The sequence below is a fragment of the Oryza brachyantha genome, chromosome 5 (genome assembly GCF_000231095.2).
Source record: "Oryza brachyantha chromosome 5, ObraRS2, whole genome shotgun sequence".
Classification (NCBI taxonomy): Eukaryota; Viridiplantae; Streptophyta; class Magnoliopsida; order Poales; family Poaceae; genus Oryza; species Oryza brachyantha.
Window position 1 is genome coordinate 19,795,953 of NC_023167.2, and position 19,524 is coordinate 19,815,476.

The following is a 19,524-nucleotide window of genomic DNA, read 5'->3' on the forward strand; positions in this document are numbered from 1 at the left end:
CAACTAGTACATTAAATTGATGGTTTTAACTAGATTTACTCAACAATTAAAAGCGAAATGCCATTGCTCCAGATTAACTTCCCCCAGAGATTTTAATGGCCTATTCGAGGGAGCTTCTCCTAGCAGCAGTTTTTTCCAAAAGTTGCTTCTGCCAGAAGCTGTCCCAAACAGTTCTCAGCTTCTGAAAATCTGTAGTTACAAATTCTAGAAAATAAACTAAAAATCCAGAAGCTGAATTTAGAAGCTTTTCCAGATTCTTAAAAATTGACTACCAAACAACTGTTTCTCAGAATCTAAAGCTTCCCCAAACAAGCCCTCAAACGGACTACAAGAGAGATGCATGCTGTGTTTAAGCAGCAGCTCTGTAAAGCTGTAGGACCAGCAGCAGGACCATCAATCATCTTCCTCTCCTCTCGATCTTACACACACACTTGTGTAATCCACGTTCTATAGTGCTGCTTCAAGCTGTAGGGCCAGCGGCAGCTCTGTAAAGCCCAAACCATGTGTAATTCACGTTCTATAGTGATGCTCATGCTGCTGCTGCTTAGCTGGGCCTCTGTTCCAGATCTTGCCAGCCTTGGCAATCCTGTCTTCGCTGCTGTACATATGACATCACTGTACTTCGAGTTTGAAGTCATTGCCATGATCAAACTATGAGCACATTTAAATTTCCAGTGCCAGAAGGACCAGTACGCAGTAGCCCAGCACTGGAAGCTCATGTAATGTAACTCCGCTGGCCTGGGCTCAGTCTTCACAAATATGGCTTTGATGTGCTCAGTTCAGGAAAGATTTCTTACCGTAACACCTACAACAATTATTGTAGACTAAAGAGCAGTAGAATTAGATAGCAATACTAACTTGTAAACCATCAGAGGCATCGAGATTTAAACATGTAAACCACCAGAGGCATCCAATTTTAAACATGTAAACCACCAGAGGCACCGAAATTTAAACTTGTAAACCACCAAAGGCACCGAAATTTAAACTTGTAAACCACCAGAGGCACCAAAATTAGGGATATATAGACAGGCGAACATGAAGCAAGTCTTCAGTACCAGCTGTGCCATTATACGGACCATGAAGCCGGCAAAATCCAGCTTAAGTTAAACGACCGAACAACATGTATAGCAACAAATGGAATCAACTTTTATCGCCTGAAGGTGCGGAATCACCGTCCATCTTGTCATGTTGAAATTTCACAACGATGCATGTGATATTGTCACCACTCCCTCGGGAAAATGCAGTCTCCGTAAGCTTCCGAGCTGCAGCTTCAGGTTCCTCCTCAATCTTCACAAGTGAAACAGCATCCTGAACAAGGGGGGAACATAATTAGGTTGTCCATTATGACAGTGCTTGCATATCCAAGAAAATTAGCAGTCACATGAGCAAGATACCAATAAGAGAACAATGCTACAAAAGCAGTAAGGGTGCCGTGTATAACATATATAAATAAATACTTAATGCCCTATAAAAGTGAAATTATTACTATCATGTGTTAAACCACCATAAAGGAAAGAATGGAGATGCTAACAGTTCCATAAATTTGATGTATGATGTGTACATATTCAAAACAAAACCGAAGCCCCATGAACAAGATACCAATTAGAGAATAATGGTATAATCAGTAAGAGCGCCATATATAATATGAATAAATACTATAAAGCCCTATAAATGATTACTATCACGTGTTAAACCACCATAACAGAAAGAATGAAGATGCCAATAGTTCCATAAATGCGATGTACGACATATTCAAGACAAAACAGAGCCACATAATCAGTAAGGGTGCCATGTTAAAATAAATACCAAGTCCAGCTATAAGTATATAGATTACAATCATCAGTTAAACCACCATAACAGTAAGAGTGAAGATGCTGTGAGTTCCATAAATGCAGTGTGCTACTCTTCACAGCGATATAAACATGCTAGCGGCATTACAACAAATTTATGCACCAAGCAACCCAGATTTAAACGATATGTTATGCTCCTGAATTAGGATTTTAATAGCTGATTTGAGTATAAGCTTAATCAAATGCAACATTATCCATAATTCCATATTGCTATGATTATAAAATTGTGGCAGAGTAGTCGGAAAGTTGGATGGCAAAATCACAGTATATCAAAGTGCTGCCTTGATTGCCTGATGTGAATCTACTTCATATTGTATGTGCCACAATAGCAAGTTTTGAAGACCAAGAAAGCATACTCTAGGTAGATAATGCAAATAAATGTATTTCTGCACCTCTAGAGAAGCCATTGGTAGAAAACTAACCTCGTTAGGAACCACATCCCACAGCCCATCACTAGCTAAAATCAGAAACTCCAATTCATCGTCTATTTTTTGTTCCTGACAAAATAGTTGAAGAGTGTAAAGTATAAGCCACAGAAGATGTCGCCATATTTTGAGCCAGATACCAGCATAAGTACATGTGCTGATAAAGTTACCTGAATCTCAGGGTCTGCAACAACAAATTGTTTCAGCAAGCGGTTGCCGAATGCCCGAGACATTGCAAGTACACCACCCACCCTCCAAGTTCCTGCAAAAGCCCATTTACCCCTATCAGCAAGATGATAATTGCAATTTACAAGAGGCCTCCACCCATGCATGCCAGTGATTTCCCTAAAATAAACAGGCACGTTGTTCTAAGGCAATTCAGATTGAAACATAAATATGTAGTAAGATACCCCAGGTGTGATGGAGGCAGGACCTACCAGCCCACATAACAACCCCACCAGCACTCTCAATTCGCTTTCTTTCATCGCTTCTGTTTGGCTTGTGATCCTCGGAGAGTGCAATAGCTACAAGTAGGAGGGCAGCAAAATGTTTAACAACAATTCAACAGGTACACTGCCACAAACAAGGCAGCAACTGCATGTAGTATTGATAAATGAACAGCAAATTTTCTAAACAGAAACACCTTTGCCAGCCTTCGATATTACAGCACGAGAATCACCAACATTTGCCACATAAAGATGGTTTCTAACCAAAACCGCTGTCGACGCAGTTGATCCATCATCTCTATGAGTGTGGCTTTCAGAATCCAAAAAGTCTGAATCAGTTTTTTTATATGTTTCACCTGTAATTTACCATTTATCAGTTGACTCCAGCACAAGAAATATAAACAGAATCTTGAACATGCTAAGGCTATGAAAAATATAATACTTATTGCTAATTTTGTATTTGTCATGAACTCTGGATGTTTCATGAGGTTCTCAAACAAATGCTCCTTCAAATACTCAGCAGCACGTGAACCACCATGACCTGTAAAAGAAAAGGGATGCTTTAGATAGAACAACTGAGAAACAACAAGAGTTTACAGGGAAAAAAATCACCAACCATCAAATATTCCAAAGAGGCTTATTTGGTTATCATCAATTTTACATGATTTTATATCATAGAAGTCTTCCATGCTTGCCCTTTTTCCTCTAAAACTCGAATATCCACAACTCAGAAATCCATCCTCACTGCGAATCAGTCAAATTACAAGACCTAATGTTAAGAATGAAATAGGTGAAAATGCTTATAAATTATAATATGCATGTAATATAATGCTAAAGTTAACTTTACATTCTGATAAAGAGCAGTGTGTAGTCAGTTATTTTTACAAATCACAATCTACTGGAAGGAAGAAAAGGAAGTCATGAGTCAAAAGAAATTAGATATAGGTATTTGAATGGATTTCAATAATATACGGGGCGCTGACCAATTACTTGAGTGTGAGATATCCCATTTAATTTGTACCATGCCAATCAGCAATTACCAAGAAAATATTTCATGCCTGCGAAACCTGACTAGATAATTGATACTACCATATAACAATTTCAAGTTTATATAATTCCAATTGCTATAAACTATATAATCCATCTGCAATTTCTTTTTTTAAAAAAAAGGGAAAGCAAAGAATATTTCGTTCCTGAGCTGCTTCATCTCCAATAATGGGCCAGGCATTAAACTATTAAACTACATTTCAAGTAACCAAACTCAAAGTTACCCATTAGCAAAGCAGAATGGATTGATGTCTATCCCGGTATCACCAAGACACTAATGAATGTGAAAATGGTAACAGAGTACACCCAATTCATTATTTGGCAAATGTGATAGAGCATAACATAAAGGAGTATGCATAAGAAAATTCTAGACGAAGTTAGCTTGGTTTGCCTAATGAAGATATTACTGAGTTAACACATTTAATGATCTGCTATGTTGATACTGTGTCCAGATGCTGCATGAAGATCTAAGTTATGATAATAATGAAAACTTTAGCATTGAAAGCACCCTTCTGACAAGAAATTCTTTCTGGTATCACATGTTATTACGTCTGTTAGGGAAGCTTGCGTAAATTCAGTTGAATCTTTTTAGCTAAAGTAGCATGATTGGTACAGTATTACATAAATATAGAATTCTAGCTTTATCTTAGTATTAGAATGTTTATAGTCACTGCAACAAAAGAAGTTTTCTTAATGTGCTATCGTATTTTCTTTTGTCCCCATTAAAATCATGTGCTTTCTTTTGTTCATGATGGCATAGCATGCTCCTTTATGTTATGCTCTATCATATTTTCTTTATGTTATAACAATTCATGAAAGTCAGAAAAATACTGCCAAATAGTGGAAGTACATATATATGTAAAAATGCTTTCAAAACAATCATCGCACGTGCTGCTCTTGCATGCAATTTCAGACAAGATGCATCCTCTATTGTGAAGTTACGTACAAGTAGTTCATACAGCTTGAGATTCTGGTCACTGAAACTACACACAATTCGAAATAGGTAATCAACATAATGCTACTTCCAGTTATAATGGGCATTGTAAATGTACAACAAGCTACATACGCTATTGTCGCAAGGCTATGTTTGGCATGTAACCTATATGATCAACATATGTCTACAGTGACACTTAATTTGAGAGCAGAAGCTGTATGGTGGGTTTCAGAACCATTATCTGTAGGCTCTGACAGGGAAATGAGAAGAAAGTATTACCTCTTCCATCCACCACTCATGTAGCCCACTTCATCCACCCTCTCTCTCTCCTTCTCCCTTTCCCTCTCTTTCTGTTTTTTCTCTTGATCCTTGTGTTTCTTCTCCTCCATTGCTGGCTCAGGAGCTGCAGCAGCAGTCTCCTGCTTCCTCTCCCCTTGGGGCACAACAGGCGACGAGACCTCCTCCTCCTCCTCGCCTGGGCGGCCCTCCAACTCCGAGTCCCCCACAGCCACTGCTGGCTCAGGTGACTCCTCCTCCATTGCATCGCCCTCCACAACCTCCATCTCTACCGGTGCTGATGATACCTCTACGTCACCAGGCTCCTCCTCATGTGGTTCCCTCTCCACCGGCAGCGCCTCCTGCTCCACCTCGCTAGCCTCCTCATCCACCACCTCCTGGGCGGACGGCGGATCCCCGGGCTCCACCATGACCTTCCCACCCGCGCGGAACCGGCGGTGCTTCAAGGGATGCCGCACACCGAGCCGCTTGTCGTGGCCGGGCCTCGGCGGCCGCCCACTCTCCTCCGCCGCTGCCGCAACCTCCGTCACCTCGGATGGCGCCGCCTCCGCCGCCGATGCCTCCGACAGAGCAGGCGATGCCGCCGACGCCGGGTTAGCCGAGCTCTCCTGGTCCTTCACGGCGCCATCGTAAACCATCTAAATCGCGGGCGGCAAACCGGAAAACCCTAGCAGCGTAACCACGCACATCGGTCAGATTCAAGCACGCACGCGTGCGGATTTCCCGATCCCAAATCAAAGCCCCAGCGCGAGGCGATCTGGCGCAATGGGGGAGGACGAGATGGGAGCTCACCTTGGGGGATCCGATCGGGCGGAGGCGATCGGATCGGGGGAGGCGGGCGGATCCAGAAGGTTCTGGATTTGCGTGGATGGATGGGTGTGTGAGCTGGATCCTGGAGGAAGAGGAGTGATCAGGCAGCGCAGCGCAGCGCAGCGGAGGAGAAGAGAAGAGAAGCAGCAGCAGCGGCAGCGGCAGCGGCTGCGTCGCGGTGGTTTTTTTTTTCTTTCTTTCTTTTTTTAAGAATTTTTTCGTTTTCGTTTTGCTTTTTTTGGATGTGCGTACGTGGTTCGGGAGGCGAGACCCACCTGGGCCCTTGCGCGACGGGAAGGGATGGGATGGTGCGTCACTGACGTGGTGGGGACAGGAATGTGGGGTCGACCTGTAAGTGGGTTGGGTATGAGAGGTCAGGGTGCGTGGGCGGGAGGAGTCCCAGGGCGGCACGGTGGGAAGTTCGACGAGGCGCGCGTGCTGGGCCCCGCCCGGGACTGAGCTGTGGGCCCACGCGTCAGCGCATTGTGGGGTCCGTTGTCAGTCTCCGAACTACTGTCTTGGTCGGTCCTAAATCAAGTGCCAAATTCAAATTAGGCCTCTCACGATTTTTTTCAATAATCTAGCTCATACTAAATAGCTTATAATATAAATGAAAAATAGATAACTCACGGAAAAAAAAAATAAGGGCGGGCTAATGATAGCTAGCTAGTGCACATCATGAAAGTCGTACAATCATTTCTACCTTGTTAGGCCCCCTCAGGTATGATTCTGTCTTTCCACATGAATATTCACTCTGAATCTTGTATACAGATTATGATTTTTTGAAAAGGAAAAAGTCTATTTCACCCTACTAGAAAGTCCACTAGAGATCCCTAAACTTGAAGGCAAGTTTGCTTTTTATCCCTTAGGCGCAATACCAGAAATGTGTACCCCTAAACTAACAAAATCCGTTCATAAAAGGTCCCTCGATGTAATGACCCATTTTTAACCAGTTTTGCTAATGTGGCGTCTGATGGGTCCCATACGTCAGACTTTTTTTATTTTTTACTCTCTCATCTCTCTTCCACTTCCTCTCCCTCTTCTTCCTCTCTTCCGTGCGTCTGGACAGCACAGCTGGCGGGGCTGGCGGCAGTGGCGGCCGGCGAGGGCGGGTGGCCGACGTGGGCGTGCGATGGCGGCAGGGACGGCCGACACGGCAGGAACACGGGCAGGGGCGGTGGCGTGCGGTGGCTGGAACACGAGCAAGGGCGGTGGCGTGCGGCGGCAGGCGCGAGCGGCTGACACGGCCGGACTGGAGGTGGCGTGTAGCGAGCGGGGGCGACCGACGCGGCCGGAACATGGGCCGGGCGGTGGCTGCCGGACCGGCACGACCGCCGACTACGTGCGGTGGCAGGCGTGGGCGGGCAGCAGCCAACGTGGCGGTGGTGTGTCACGGCCGGCGCTTGCGAGTGGTGGTGGCACGGGCGTGCACCGACTCTATGGCCATCGGCTGCAATTCTTGCAAACAAGAATGGAGAAGAAGGCAATGTCCACGACGACGACGTAGAAGACGACGACAGTCGTGGCGAGTGCGTCGCCGATGATTCAGACGGCAACACCGAGCGCCGCTCACTGCACGCGCTCACCCGCGTCGACCGCCACTCGCTCACGCCACCGCTGCACGCGCTCGCTAGCGCCGGCCGCCGCTCGCTCGCGCCACCGCTGCACGCGCTCGCCCGCGCCTACTACCGCTCGCCCGCGCCTACTGCCGCTCGCCCCCACCCCTGCGGGCAGCGCTCTGAAGAAGCGAGAGAAGGGAGAGGAGAGAGTAAAAAAAGTCCGACACATAGATTCACTGGACGCCACATCAGCAAAACCGGTTAAAAAATGGATCAATACTGTCGAGTGGTCTTTTGTGAACGGATTTTGTTAGTTCAGGGGTACATATTTCTGATATTGCAGCTAAGGGATAAAAAACAAACTCGGCTTCAAGTTTAGGGATCTCTGGTGAACTTTTTTCTTTAGGGAAGCTAAATAGACATGATCAGATTTTCGGCCCATTTAATTTGATGGGCCAAATCTCCTCTCGTGCGTAGATAACGCCGGCCCACTAGTCCATCAAGTAGATAACGTCTTCTCCAACACAACACTGCTTCCCTCTCATCCATCGCCATGGCCGCTTCCCCTCTCCCCCTCCTCCTCCTCCTCCTCCTCCCCGCGCCGCTCCCGCTCCCGCTCCCGGCGCTCACCTTCCCGCCTCGCCGCTCCGCCCGCCGCATCCTCCTGCAGCCCCCGCGCGCTGGCCGCACCCGCCTCCGGGACCCGCCGCCCGCGCCGCCCTCGCAGGTGGAGGGGGAGGTCGCCGAGGAAGAGGACGACGACGCGCCTCCGCTCAGGCTAGTTGGTGTATGTCATGTCAAAACAAAGACTACATTTGATGAATTCCACAGTCAGTAGCAAATGAGGTCAATTTCTATATTTATTAGGTACTTAGTCTTATATATGTACCTGCACATCTTCTGCTGCACAATATATTGGTGTGCAGGTATGGTTACAGGACTGGTAACATTCAGTTTCGCCGTGCAACTAAAGCTTGGCTAGTGCGTCACTTTTATATGCCACAGATAACTGTTGTTCTTCATAAATTACGAGCCAGTTTGCTGGTGCATGTTGCACTTTTTTAAGACTAAGTTAAGATTAGTCGCACCATTATTCATATATTCTCTTGATATATATAATTTCATTTTGCTCTATCAGGTGATTATGGAGATTCCATTGGAGCTGATGCTGACTATAACTCAAAAACGTCCTTGGATGTTTTTCCCTGACATTATTCCACTAGGCCATCCAATATTTGACATCATTGAATCAACAGATCCTGAGGTAAATGGATGACACAAGCTGTTAATTTTGTCCCTGATTTCTTTTAGATATTAAGCAGTCATCATTAAAAGAACAAGCTTGCGAACAGTTGGTGCATGACATGGATAAACAATGGTCCCATCATTCTTCTTACTCACAGCCATATTCAAATGCACAGTCGTCTACAAGAAAGAGGGACATGAAGAAGCTAGTGCAAGATCATTCACCTTGCCAGCCATTGGCTCTACAGAGTGATCCTGATATTACCATTTTACCGATAAAGGAAATTGAAAGAAGACGGAAGATTGGTGCAGCAAACAAGGGGAAGGTTCCATGGACAAATGGGAGGAAATTAAGCAAAGGTATGGCAAACTTTATCTGGGAATTTTTGCCTTGGTAGAGTTACAGTCCGATGAGGCAGGTAGGCAGTCTGCTATTATATTACAATGAGGGGTCTATCATTCTCCTGCAGAGCACAAGGCGCTCATCAAGCAACGGACTACTGAGGCTCTTAGAGATCCCAAGGTGATGTCATGTAAGAAACCTTCACATGACACTTTTATATCTGCCAAAGGCCTACTTGGCTATGGACTGTGAAGTGTCTACAGAAATTCAACTCAAATTTATCCTTTACTTTTATATTTCCAGGTTAGGAAGAAAATGCTAGGGCATCGACAACTGCATAGGTAAATGCATGTTTCTGCTACAGTGATGGATGTATAAATGTACTGTGCAAACTTTGAAACAATTTATGGTTGTATCTTGTTTCAGACAAGCAAGCAAAGACAAAATAAGTGCGGCATTGAGAAAGATCTGGGAAAGGAGGATAGTGTCTGTCAAAGCAAGACAGGAGGTTCTTCGAATATGGTCAAATTATATTGCAGAAGCAGCAAAACAAGGTGACTACAGCCAAGATAAGCTGGACTGGGACAGCTATGACAGGATAAAGTCTGAGATGATATCTATGTACATATGGAACAAAGACAGGGAAAGAATAATCAAGAAGCTTAAAAAAGCAGAGGCAAAAATTGCACCCAAGAAGCTTCAGGCAACACAGAGAAGCAAAGTACAGACTAGAGGAGTAAAGAATCTGCAATGTGAGAAGTTGGTTCTACGAAAATCTGATTCTCAACCAACACGAGTGGTAGTATCTACAAGACCGAAAACTTAAGGAAAGATTAACCAAGGTAATGCCCATGTCCTACAGTTGATTGCACTGCATGAACAAATCCATACATGTGGGCCATTTACATCGTATTACTAAATCTAGGCTTCCTTGTACTAAATCTAGGCTTATTGTTTTTGTGTTACTCTTCTTTACTGATGCATTCTGATTTATTCTTTTATTGAAAAAAGTTCATTAGTGTCATAACTATACATAGAAATATTGTTCCAAAGGAAGTCCCAAATGTAGTTCCCATTCACAGTTTTGGCCTTGTTTCTTTGCAATCCTCCACCTGCTTTAATGTGCTTCTTTCTACCCATTGGTTTTGGCTATGACTTGGACTTACAAATTATTCTGCCTTCATGTCTAAAGTGGCATGATCGCAAAAAGGAGCTCGAGACCATGATAAGTTCCAGGACAAGGAAAGGAGTGGGGCCGAAGTTCAAAACCAAGGCGAAATGAAGCAGAAAGGTGAACATAAGTGGATTTGGTGGAGGAGCTCCGCATAAGTTGCAAAGACAAGCTTTGTGGCGAAATTCACCACAAGGCGAAACCCAGCACTGAGCTGTTCTCCAGATGGTGGCTACTAGCTAGCATGCAGTTTTTTAAGTTAGAGAAGGGCACAATGGTTCGTGCCAGCATCAATGATGCAGTGGGAGCATAGCATCACTCTCGACTCTTGAGGATGACCAGTCTATGTGATGTTTTGCTTTAAGGTTTTGTTTCCAGTGGTCAATGCAATATCATATACTGGAAGTGAGTGTTCTTATCATTGTTCATGATTTTAGGTCCAGTACTTTCGTTGCTAATGTGAAGTTTGGTTTGTTGATTTGTCTGATAGTGCTTCGGTCGGTGGTGTACATTTGAGGTCAGGTTTAAAGCTTGCATCGTTTAAGATTACACCTATCATATGGCCATGGCTCGTTAAGCTCATGTCAGCCCAATACGACCCATTGGGCACATTAGGCTCGTTAATGATATAACAACTATTAAGCATGGGAATAAGGTCATATGAGCTCCCTTAACTTGACAATGAGTTCAACTTTCGTTCTTGATTTAACAGGTCCGTTAAAACCGTTGCAGATGAGATTCCTCGGTAGTTTAGATTACGGTTTGTTGCATACTCGTATTGGTGATATGACACTCAAAAGCAAAATTGAAAATTTTAAAATTGTTGGCCCACATACCGGTTAGACAAAAATAGTGGGTATTAGTGGGTCCCACACTTCTCTCTATCTCCACGATGAGTCTGCGCCGCCTCTCCCCTCCTAGCCATCCTTGTCCACATATTTTGTTTTACTTTTTAATTGTTAAATTTTGCTTCATCTGCCATGTCACATAAAGACCGAGTCAAATTAGCCACGTTAGCTGAAATCTCCATTCAAACCGTCTTGGTACTTTATTTTGCATTGGTTTTAATAGTTTTTTTTTTTTGAGAGAACACATGGTTTTAATAGTTAAGTAACCACTTGTATCTGGTTTTTCGATTGGAGGACGAAAATTAGATTAGTTAACGAGTCATGAGCTTATTCCTTAAGCATGTTGGCTACAATGGCCTATTAAGAACTAACGGGCTACGGCCCACCTGTTGGGCCATCATACATTGCGAGCCCAACTCCCACCCCTCCTCGACCTCGAGCTGGGTACCAACCGGCGTACCCACGGGTAGGCGCTAGAGATGGTAATGGGGACCCGCGATCCGAGACCTGACGGGTATTTACTCTATTAGGGTACGGGTATGGGTTAAATGTATTACCCGTGGATAAATAAACGGGTAAATACCTTCACCTAACATGTACGCGGGTACGAGAACGTTCCTATGATACTTATACCCGTTTACCCGTGGGTAATAAATACCCGGAAGTCCAAAAGAACATTCTGGCCCATATATGAAATTAGACTAGCCCAATATAAAACCCTAGATATTTAAGCCTCAACCCATATATGAAATTACGTGGATTTATATATTGTCTACTACTACTTAAGTACTACTTGATGGGATTTATGGTATTGTGTGACTGATGCGGATGCCTTGTTGTTGGCTGGGTGCTACAATTGGATCAAAACATTTTGTGTTATTTTTATTGTCATGTCAAATTTAGCGGGTAAATGGGTGACCCGCGGGTGAGGCTTACCCAGGCGGGTATGGGCATGGGGAATTTTTTATACTCGTGACGGGTATAGAGATTTTGGTGGGTCTAAATTTCAATGGTGGGTATGGGCATGGGGTACCAATACCCGATGGGTATTTACCTATTGCCATCCCTAGTAGGCGCGGACGAGCGGAGCAGCGCCGTAGAGGGCGTGGAGGCAACCCGGCGACTTCACGGAGGCGATGGGAAGGGCGATTGACCGGTGACAGTGAGTGGTGTCATCACTTCACTTGGTCGCTTCCTCATATCCATTCTTGTGTTCTTTCGATTTGGGATGTGTCATAGACAGCGGCGGATCTAGCCAGCGATACTAGAGAAGTCTAAACAAGTTAGATAGAGTTTTAGTCCCCTCTTTCTATTGATCTTTACCATAAATTTTAGGAGGGCTTCGTGGGGGCTCTAATGACTTAAACGGGGGTAGCGGGGGCTCGAGCCCCCGCCGCCCCCATGCCAAATCCGCCCCTGGTCATAGGACTTGATAAAACGGAGGATTAAGGACACGTTCCTTTTTCCTTGATTATTCTCACTATTTTTTTCTTCGACAATTACACGCACGCTTTCCAAATATTAAAAAATGTATTTTTTTATGAAAAGTTTATATGCATAAGTTCATCATCCTAGCTTTCTAAAATAAATTTCAACTTTAAAGTAGCTAATTTTATCATTTATACCATTAAATAGCTGTAAAAAACCAGATATTTTTTCACTTTACATCTTCACTCGAAAAAGAACATAACATAAATGATTAGATGGGTCAAATGCACATAATACCACATCATCTTGTGCGTTTCGCTTCGTAGCAAAGCACAACAATAATTCCTCAGTTTTTGCGATAGCCGTTTTGTTAGGAGTAAGAGCATCTCCAAGAGAATGATTATCTCATTTGCCATACTTAAATTTGGCAATTTTACGCAAAAGAAATGTTCTTCAAGAGAGTGGCTATTTGACTTGCCATGCTATTTGAATAGCTAAATTTGAGTCCTCAATGGCCAAACCTAGTAACTCATTCTCCCACTAGCAAAATTGCTATCCATGGGTTCCATGTGGGTAGGACCCCCTTGTCATCCGTCCCTTGTTAGGATTTGGAGAGTTGGGATAGAGAGTCTCTTGGAGATGCTATCAAAATTTGAGTTGCCAAAACTAAAATAAATGGCTAAATTTTGATTTGAAGAGTTAAAATTTAGTCATTCTCTTGGAGATGCTCTAAGTTAGACCCGCGTATCAATCATACACATGAATTATATCTACCAATTTATGGAAATTGTACTAGCCTTATAATAGAGCTTGATTGCTTCGTTTGTGTTGGACTTTGCAAGTGCCAAAAATAAGGTATAGATAAATTTTTGGAAAAGGGACGAGTCGACTTCACCCCACTAGTTTAGGGAGTCTGAATAGACACTTTCATTGGGAAAATGATCTAGATTTGCGGCCCATTTAATGTGATGGGCCAAATCTCCTCTCGTGCGTAGATAACGCCGGCCCACTAGTCCATCAAGTAGATAACGTCTTCTCCAACACAGCACTGCTTCCCTCTCATCCATCGCCATGGCCGCTTCCCCTCTCCCCCTCCTCCTCCCCGCGCCGCTCCCGCTCCCGGCGCTCACCTTCCCGCCTCGCCGCGCCGCCCGCCGCATCCTCCTGCAGCCCCCGCGCGCTGGCCGCACCCGCCTCCGGGACCCGCCGCCCGCGCCGCCCTCGCCGGTGGAGGAGGAGGTCGCCGAGGAAGAGGACGACGACGCGCCTCCGCTCAGGCTCCTCGAACCGCCCCAGGAGGAAGACCCCTTCCCGGCCGAGGTGCTGCTGCTCGTTGTTCCACCTCTGTTGCTCGCATTGCCCTTCTGGATTGACGACATTCATTGCGGTGCAGATGGAGCCGGCCGACCCCGATTTCTACCGGATAGGATACGTGCGGATGATGCGGGCGTACGGGATTGAGTTCTTGGAAGGTCCCGATGGGATGGCCGTCTACGCCTCCCGTGACGTCGAGCCACTCCGCAGAGCTAGAGTAATTACCACCCCTAATTGTCACCTGTCTGATCAAACCTGAGCCCTATCTCTCCACTGCACTGCAATTGGACATCCTACTTACTCCTGAACAGCACGTACTAGTCACTCCATTCCACTGCGTATGGTGCTGTACATTGACGACTACTCCCTCTGTCCCAAAAAAAACTAATTCTCCGGTTTCCGTGTCCAACGTTTCACCATCCGTCTTATTTGAAAAATTTTTAGAAAATTAGAAAAAAAATTAGTCACACGTAAAGTACTATTCATGATTTATCATCTAATAAAAATAAAAATATCAATCGCAAAAAAAATTTGAATAAGACGAAGAGTCAAAAATTGTAGGTAAAAAGTAAAAAATTGATTTATTTTGGGACGGAGGGAGTACATTCTATAGTTGCTGGTTGCGCATTTTAGTGCTAGTTGGTGTATGTCATGTCAAAACAAAGACTGCATTTGATGAATTCCACAGTCAGTAGCAAATGAGGTCAATTTCTATATTTATTAGGTACTTAGTCTTATATATGTACCTGCACATCTTCTGCTGCACAATATATTGGTGTGCAGGTATGGTTACAGGACTGGTAACATTCAGTTTCGCCGTGCAACTAAAGCTTGGCTAGTGCGTCACTTTTATATGCCACAGATAACTGTTGTTCTTCATAAATTACGAGCCAGTTTGCTGGTGCATGTTGCACTTTTTTAAGACTAAGTTAAGATTAGTCGCACCATTATTCATATATTCTCTTGATATATATAATTTCATTTTGCTCTATCAGGTGATTATGGAGATTCCATTGGAGCTGATGCTGACTATAACTCAAAAACGTCCTTGGATGTTTTTCCCTGACATTATTCCACTAGGCCATCCAATATTTCACATCATTGAATCAACAGATCCTGAGGTAAATGGATGACACAAGCTGTTAATTTTGTCCCTGATTTCTTTTAGATATTAAGCAAACAGATCTCTCATACTAACCATTATCTTAATAAGTTTTGGGTGTCCTTGCATTAAAAAACTTAATTTTTTATTTTCCGTTATGAGAAGCACTCCGGGATGGGTTTGAAGCCCTCCTAACTATAACGTGTTGAAGTGGGAATTCTATATGCATTCCAGAGTTTGTGGTGTTGTTTTAGTTTCTCCAGAATCACTTTTGAAGAGTGAAGAACATCGTGTAATTGAGATTCAATAGCAGTTTGACTGCACATTCCAAAATGAGTTGTTAAATTGGAGAAAAGGAACAGCATTACTCAACTCTTGCAACCTGTTTTCTTCCTTCATGGGGTGTCAAAGCTTCACAAGTGATGTAGACTGCATCCTAATGCAATTTGTACCCTCTTGCAGACAGATTGGGATCTAAGGTTAGCTTGCCTTCTTCTGTATGCATTTGATGTAGAAGACAACTTTTGGCAGTTATATGGTGATTTTTTACCTAGTGCTGATGAATGCACCAGCTTGCTTTTGGCACCAAAGGTATTGCAAATCTAAATAAACTGAAACTCTTGCTCTGCTCATTTGAAATGAAATATTCTTAAACCTGACTATACAGTTTGTATGAATTTACATCCCTGGATTGCCAGGAGGATCTAATGGAACTAGAAGACCAAGATCTTTCCATGAAAATGTTAAAGAACCAGCAGAGAGCAATTGATTTTTGGCAAAAGCATTGGGTACATTTCTGTACTATTTGATCAACTTCTCTGGCTTGGGCACCTCTAACACTAGCTTGATGGATTATGTCCAGCACAAAACAGTCCCTCTAAAGATAAAACGTCTTGCCCCTGACCATGAGAGATTTCTATGGGCACTGAGCATTGTTCAGTCTCGCTCTGTCAATGTGAAACTGAGAATGGGAGCCTTCCTCCAAGATGCAAATGTCCTAGCGCCATATGCTGGTACATGTCTCCTTATCTGTTCCCCTTTCTCCTCTGTATGTTTACTTTCAGTGTGTATTAAGCACTACTAACCGATTACTGAAATCAAGAATAAATCACTTACTTTCTTCAGCCTGTGATGATAGTCATATGTCTGAGTCAAGGCTTTGATTTGATGGGTCTTTTGCTCAATTTGTTTTGAGCTGGTGAATGCTACAAAGGTTTTTAATGTTATAGTACTCTAAATGCTACTTGGTTTAAGATTGTGCACGGTCAATCATATTTACCAACTGATCCAAGATATTATGTGTTCTAATATCAGCACTACTTCTGTATGGTTAAATTCTGGTGGAATAACAACCTCAGTAATGTCGTTTGTCATATTTCACACCAATGCTATGCTTTATACCTTCTAATCAGGCATTATAGTAGCTACATTGAGTTACTTATCAGTTATCACAAAGGCACGAAGTTCAAAATTATACTCTTCTGACAATCAACAAATTCTAGCTTCTGATTACTAACACCGGGGCTCAATAATAACTTATAACTTGCCTTCTTGTCTCCAGATATGCTGAATCACTCACCTGATGCTAATTGTTTCCTGCATTGGCGTTTCAAAGATCGTATGCTTGAAGTTATGATTAAGGCTGGGCATGCTGTCAAAAAAGGAGAAGAGGTACTGTCCAGAGCTAAAAATACACTTAGCTTCCTTGTGAGCAAAGGGCAACTTGATTTATGTTATATTATAACGAGATTAGTTATTTGCGTCCAAAGTTGGTATCTTTACTTATATATGCCATCCAAAATTTCAAACCAGTTTGCTCATTGCATTCTATGCACCCAGTACAGATGACGATTGATTATATGAGTGGAGTGAACAGCTCTTTTATGGAAAGATATGGTTTCTCATCACCAACGGTATGATTATGTGTTTGAGTTTATTCTTGTTCTTTTCTTGTATTCCCTCCGTTCTATATTATAAGACTTTCCGATCTTGTCTAGATTCATATGTGTGCTAATGAAATTTAGACACATATAAAACATATACATTAATACATGGATGAATTTAAGCAAACTCGAAAAGTCTTATAATATGGAATAGAGGGAATAGTGATTATTGAAGTCCCTTTCCCACTTGGCAAGACTTACCATTGTGGAATATTTTGTAATTAGAATTATATCCGTGAGATTATGACCTTGCTTAAAGGAAACAACTCTAGTTTCAAATATTCTGTGCTGCTGCTTTTAGGCTATTAATACAATACCGTTCATTGAAAGGACTACAGTGGCATTTTTATTTTTAATGTGACGTATCTTATATGGCCGTGTGCACACAACAAATTCTGCAGAATCCTTGGGAGCTTATCAATTTCTCAAGTGATGCCAAGATTCATCTGGATTCCTTCCTATCAGTCTTCAACATTGCTGGCTTGCATGATGAGCTCTACCACAATTGTAGGAACTAGGAGCACATGTCCTTGTGAACTATTCTGCAACATGTCTTGATTCGCTACCTTTGATTTGAACTGTCCAATGTGTTGCAGCTGCATTGACCTTAGGAGAAAATAATTTTGTTGATGGAGGAGTTGTGGCAGCTGCAAGAACTCTGCCAACATGGTCAGACGGTGATGTTCCTGCCATACCAAGCGTGGAAAGAAAATCTGCTCAGGTATTACAAGAGGAATGCCACACGATGCTGGAGTCCTTTTCAACCACTATTCAACAAGACCAAGAGATTTTAGGTAACACACGTCAGGATTCCAAGTACTGATTTAGCCTTTTTTTTCATAGTGCTTTCGAGTGATACTAGCAAATGATTGGTCTGTAATGCGTTGCAGATTCTGATGGACCTATCAGAAGAACACGTGAAATTGCAATCAAGTACGTGAGCTAGCAAGTTGTTTTAGCCATTTTCCCCATGAGGTTTATCTTTGTTCGCACTCCTTGCTTGTTGACAGATTTTTCCTGTTGATATGCAGATATCGGCTACACCGGAAGCTGCTCCTGCAGAAAATTATCGATGCATTGGATATCTATCAGGATAGAATTTTGTTTTAGAGATAGCTGTATAGGAACACACCACTAGCTGAGCTCCAGTGCTAGTTTGCTAAATGCTGGAGGTTCTTTTAGATGATTTTTTGAAGGGGCTTTCAGTCACCTATGTAACAATTGTTGATTCATTTAGATAATTCCACTTTGGTAGGTAGCAGGCATAGTGAAATAAGACAAGAAGGTTCATGCCTTTTTGTAAGATAGTGAGAGCTTTGTTGAAGACGGTCATGATACAAATCATGCTGAGAACACTTGCTACCTGCTTTGCATAATTAAGATGTACACAATTGTAGTTTTAGATGATGGCTTATTATACGTGCTTGGCGGCGTGTCGGTGCATGCAGTCTGCAAACTTCATCACCATATTCTTATTGAGATTGAGATTGGAGTGCATAGTTACACTGTCGCCATGTCGGCCAGGCAACAGAAAAAACTTGTCTTTTCTCCGGCCGGAGATCGGAAAGGAAGAAGGTGACAGGCAAGGCAGCGAAGTGTTGACGACACCAAACAACAAATCGAACGGGACACGCGTCAACGACTTCACCGACAACAACGTCACACGAGCCTGCCCGGTCTCTACGACAAGCTCGCTTCACTTTCACATCAAGAGATCCAGCATTGCTGCCTGCCCCCTGCCAAGCAGTAGTTGTTTTTTTTTTTTGGAAAAACATTACTATTACATTCCTCATTGTGCATTATTACGCCTTCCTGTGATTCAGGTTGCATTGCATGTGTCTACGTTTTCAACCAAAACCAGTTAAAAACCGTGAAATTTCGATGTAAAATTTCAAATGGTTTAAAGGATTTGAATTCAACAATGCAATTTGATCAAAATTTAGTGAGAAATGTCAAACCACGGGGATCGGATATAGGACTCAACTGAAAAGGCGAACTCTTGATATCTACGGAGTAGTTACTAGCAATATTGCTACGTACAGCACTAGCATAGCAGACTTGTGACTTTTCGATATCTATCTAATATATAAACAATAAAGTTAAATTGAAAACTACTTAAAAATATAAGATAATGAATGTCCTTTTTTTTTACAAAAAATACACTATTCAATGGTTCTAGAAAGGTAAAGGCAAAGCCAAGGAAAAAAATGTCTAAATCCGAAGAAAAAACAACTTATATCGTCAATCATGCGGGCCTCACTGTCATATCTGTGATGTGTATGTAAACTGCAAAGCACCCACAGCTATAGCTTCTCTATCGGGTGATTATTTGACGCCATATTTCTAAATAAAAAATAATTTATAAATAAAACTTTTATATACGTATTAAACAAACTACAGTGTGTTTGACGCCGTTGATTTTTTATACACGTTTGACTATTCGTCTTATTTAAAAAATTTACATAATTATTAATTATTTTTATATCATTTTATTTATTATTAAATATACTTTTATGCATATATATAGCTTTATGTATTTGCAAAAAATTGAATAAGATGAATAGTCAAATATATATAAAAAAGTCAACAGCATGCTTATAACCATAATCACAGACTAAGCTTACAATTCTAGCGTGCAGGGCAGAATAAATCTTAGATTGGTTTCATCATCACTAGAGATGGCCCAGTGTCCAGCTAAAAGAAGATTGCTGCAATATTGGATTGGATTATCACCTCATCTGGAGAGACTCTGACGATCAAAT

At 42.7% G+C, this 19,524-nt stretch overlaps 3 protein-coding genes across 3 annotated transcripts; 2 read left to right on the forward strand and 1 right to left on the reverse strand.

The window, feature by feature from the left end:
• Positions 1 to 1,001: 1,001 nt before the first annotated feature.
• Positions 1,002 to 5,982, reverse strand: LOC102717801 (probable protein phosphatase 2C 52). The gene is made up of 9 exons (XM_006654789.3): positions 5,792 to 5,982; positions 4,982 to 5,666; positions 3,338 to 3,465; positions 3,164 to 3,262; positions 2,919 to 3,077; positions 2,713 to 2,799; positions 2,446 to 2,537; positions 2,273 to 2,347; positions 1,002 to 1,308 (listed from the first exon to the last, which is right to left on the reverse strand). The coding sequence occupies exons 2-9, from the start codon at positions 5,635 to 5,637 to the stop codon at positions 1,141 to 1,143; spliced, it is 1,464 nt and encodes a 487-aa protein (XP_006654852.2). The 5' UTR covers positions 5,638 to 5,666; positions 5,792 to 5,982; the 3' UTR covers positions 1,002 to 1,140.
• Positions 5,983 to 8,070: 2,088 nt separating this feature from the next.
• On the forward strand, positions 8,071 to 10,644 carry LOC102718365. Its single transcript, XM_040524255.1, has 7 exons — positions 8,071 to 8,155; positions 8,507 to 8,632; positions 8,772 to 8,973; positions 9,084 to 9,136; positions 9,260 to 9,297; positions 9,383 to 9,798; positions 10,149 to 10,644. Exons 2-6 carry the CDS (start codon positions 8,513 to 8,515, stop codon positions 9,780 to 9,782), a joined length of 813 nt encoding a protein of 270 aa, XP_040380189.1. The 5' UTR covers positions 8,071 to 8,155; positions 8,507 to 8,512; the 3' UTR covers positions 9,783 to 9,798; positions 10,149 to 10,644.
• A 2,854-nt stretch (positions 10,645 to 13,498) lies between these two features.
• LOC102718085 (protein PLASTID TRANSCRIPTIONALLY ACTIVE 14) lies at positions 13,499 to 18,547 on the forward strand (the record flags this gene model as incomplete). The annotated part of the gene is made up of 12 exons (XM_006654790.3): positions 13,499 to 13,723; positions 13,797 to 13,934; positions 14,713 to 14,838; positions 15,282 to 15,410; positions 15,518 to 15,607; positions 15,682 to 15,832; positions 16,381 to 16,490; positions 16,664 to 16,732; positions 17,164 to 17,269; positions 17,359 to 17,556; positions 17,653 to 17,695; positions 17,794 to 18,547. Coding segments are annotated over 12 exons (1,464 nt in total), but the record flags the coding sequence as incomplete, so codon positions are not given.
• Between the last annotated feature and the right edge of the window lie 977 nt (positions 18,548 to 19,524).